The sequence below is a fragment of the Octopus bimaculoides genome, chromosome 23, assembly GCF_001194135.2.
Source record: "Octopus bimaculoides isolate UCB-OBI-ISO-001 chromosome 23, ASM119413v2, whole genome shotgun sequence".
Taxonomy (NCBI): Eukaryota; Metazoa; Mollusca; class Cephalopoda; order Octopoda; family Octopodidae; genus Octopus; species Octopus bimaculoides.
The window spans coordinates 24,115,971-24,119,645 of NC_069003.1; the positions used below are offsets into that span (position 1 = coordinate 24,115,971).

The following is a 3,675-nucleotide window of genomic DNA, read 5'->3' on the forward strand; positions in this document are numbered from 1 at the left end:
TATGATAATTAATTAATAAATTAATTTGTATCCATTAGATCTCTCTGCTTTCTAACTCCATAATAATGTTTGATATTTCACAATATTTTATATATATTTATTAATGAATTATCTCTTCAAAATATAATATACTAAACCAGTGTATCTTGGATTAATATCCCTATAAGAGGTTTAAATAACCTCATCGTGACTATATATACATATATATATATATACACATACATGGGGTGGGAAAGCAAAACTTGAAAATAATATATAAGTTACTAAATTGTTTATATCACAACCAGCAACCTAACAGAAATATAATTTTAACACAAGTACATAGAGGTATAAAAAGATAATTTATTCAATATGTCCACCACAGCCTTCACATGCCACCTGAAGGCATTACAACTTACCATGATGAAGTACTCAGACATGTTGTCCCATTCTTTCCTTAGGATTTGCTTAAAATGATCAAAACTTGAATGCAAAGTTCTGTTGGTCGAGTGATCCTATTTTCTCCATATGGCATAGTCCAGGGAGTTCAAGTCTGGGCTGGAAGAAAGCTAGAAGTTAATCTAAATATTCCATCAGCATAAAATCTGACTGGTTTTGAAGAAACAAAGTTTTCTAGATGCATTCTGACTCCGGCTGAATTCTTAAATGTTTTTCCTTGCAATGAATTCTGTAGAGACAAAAACAAGTGGTATTCAGATGACACAATATCAGGAGAGTATGGCGGATGGTGTAATAGATCTCAGCCAAGTTCATGTAACTTTGTTCAGGTAGCCAAAGACACACACATGGTCAACCATAGTCTTATTGGAACACTACCCCTGTCCTGATGGCAATCTCTGGCATCAGTTCTTTGATATTTTTGGTTCAAATTAGCCAGCTGACGACAGTATACATCAGAATTAATGATCTGGTTTTGGGGGAGAGGCTCACAATAAATAATGCCTTTATGATCCCATCAAACACAAAGCATAGCGTTTTTGGCATGGATATTTGTATTTGGTTGCTATTTTGGAATCTTTTTCACACTACATTTTCAAACACAATCCATTTTTCATCTCCAGTCAAAAGTTATTTAAAAAAAAGGCATGCTTTCATTCCATTTCAAAAGCATATCACAAACGGAATACCAGTCCAAGCATGACCACATCCTAATGACTGAAACAAGTAAAAGTTAGTTTATCAAAAACTACATTTTGCAAAGTCTCCATTAAGCTTTGAATAACGTATAACGTTATTTGTGCAAGGGAGATTTACCTACCATTTCTAGCAGGTCAAGGTTTCCTAGTTGACCTCTGCTATTATGAAGTCAATCATACCAAAAATGTCAAATCATAGACCATCCTTTATTCTACAATCTTTAATTGTTATTGAAAGTCAACTTCATGTGAATTAGATCTCAGTCCGCAGAGTTTATGAATATAATTCTCTTGAGAACAATTAAAATAATGCCTGTAGGTCATACAATATTGACAAAGAAAAGGGATTGAGTCCATGAGCAGTCCAGCTCTTTCTTCATGTTGGCTGAGTTTATCAAGCAGGAGTATTTTCAAGGACTGGTACTTGGCAATAGCATTGGAATATCGTAGCTTCTGTTTTTCAGTTACACTTTGTTTCAATAGTTGTCTTAGATGGTTCAAAATATTCTCCAAATGAATCATCTGGTTCTAGAAATAAAAAAAATTAAAAAATTAAGAAAGAATAAAAAGTTTTGAATGGTACAACAATGCACTATAATACAAAAAAAAAAAATGGACTATATACTCATTGTATTTTAGTTATCTATAGTCCGATGATATTTCGGAATACAATTCCTTCTTCAGATCTTAGATGGAGTCTCTGCTATAAACTGTTTACCAACAGTCTTTTTTTTGTTTTTTCTTGAAGTGACACAGTAGTGGTCTCACGAAGCTCCTTTGTTTTCTGTTTTCGTTTCTCATTCTGTCCACGTTTCTTTTTTTATGGCCTGTACCCATATATGCATGTATGTATACATATAGATGTAGGTATGTACATATATGTATGGATATATGCATATATTTATATATTATTTATATTATTATATGATCGAATGCCACGCATCTTTCTCCAAGTAAGTTTTATCTATCTATCTATATATATATATATATATATATATATATATATATATATGGGAGAATATACAAAAAATAACAACAGACGAGGACAGGTGGTGTAAATAACAAAAGTATATATTAGTATGACGCTCGGGAATACGGAAAGTCTTTGACGTTTCGAGCTACGCTCTTCAACAGAAAGAATACGGAGACAAGGAGAAAAACACGGAGAAAAAAAATTGAAAAAAATACACACACACACACATATGTCCATCTAAATGTCCACCTACCTCTGTATCAATCATCCATCTATTCATGTACCGTTTATATTTCAGTCAATCTTATTTTTCATCAAACTAATTAATCTCTATCAATGACATCAGCAACAAGCTATTAATCACTCGTACCTGTGGATCTTCCAAACTGAGATAAATCAGGTGTTCAAAAGCCATTGAGAAAATCTCAACCTCTGATACGCTGCTCAAAAGATTGTCACTGTTAACATCCAATATGGACTTGAAATACTTCTTGGCGTTATCAAATTCCTCTTTCAGCAGATAGCAGTGTGCAATCAGTTGGAGGACCTTTATCTTTCCGATGTAGTTTGGGTTTATGTAGTCGTAGATGGCCAAAGCCTCATGCAATGTTGTCAGACTCTCGGAGATTTGACACCTGGAATAAGAAGATGGCAGTGGTGCTTTCATGGGGAAATTCAGTCAGAAGAGGCAGTGGTGGTGATTGTGGCAATGGTGATAGTGATAATGATGATGATGATGATGATGGTGGTGGTGGTGGTGATAATGATGGTGGTGGTGGTGGTGGTGGTAGTGGTGAGATAAAAGGGGGATGAAAGTAATGATATAAGGCATGTGGCTTAGTGGTTAGGGATTTTTGGTTCGGGGCTATAAAGGTTGTGAGTTTGATTCCTGGAAGTGTGTCGTATGCTTGAGGAAAACCCTTTTTTTTTTCATTTTGCTCCTGTCCAAAGAAGCACCTGTAATTCAAAGGGCTAGCCTTGTCATATTCTATGTCATGCAGGATATCTCTGAGAACTACATTAAGGGTACACTTGTCTATGGAGTGCTCAGCCACTTACATGCTAATTCCATGGGTCGGCTGTTCCACTGATTGGTTCAACTGGAACACTTGTCATTGTAATCAATGGAGTGCCATTTATATATATATATATATATATATATATATATCATCATCATCATCATCATCATCATCATCGTTTAACGTCCGCTTTCCATGCTAGCATGGGTTGGACAATTTGACTGAGGACTGGTGAACCAGAAGGCTGCACCAGGCACCAATCTGATCTGGCAGAGTTTCTACAGCTGGATGCCCTTCTTAACACCAACCACTCCGAGAGTGTAGTGGGTTCTTTTATGTGCCACTGGGACGAGGGCCAGTCACGTGGTACTGGCAAAGGCCACGCTCAAAATGGTGTTTTTTTTACGTGCCACCTGCACAGGAGCCAGTCCAGCGGCACTGGCAATGACCTCGCTCAAATGTTTTTTTTTTCATGTGCCACTGGCACAAGTACCAGTAAGGCAACATATGTGCATGTGAGTGTGTATATATATATATATATATATAT

General features: G+C 35.8%; 1 protein-coding gene across 1 annotated transcript in view; it reads right to left on the bottom strand.

Moving 5' to 3' along the window:
- Positions 1-322: 322 nt before the first annotated feature.
- LOC106870044 (uncharacterized) overlaps positions 323-3,675 on the bottom strand; it is a 7,085-nt gene continuing 3,732 nt past the window's right edge. Inside the window, exons 3-4 of the mRNA XM_014916014.2 lie at positions 2,480-2,744; positions 323-1,664 (exon numbers count right to left, since the gene is read on the bottom strand). Coding sequence (XP_014771500.1) covers positions 1,365-1,664; positions 2,480-2,744 — 565 coding nt within the window. The 3' untranslated portion in view covers positions 323-1,364. The remainder of the gene's footprint in view (positions 1,665-2,479; positions 2,745-3,675) is intronic.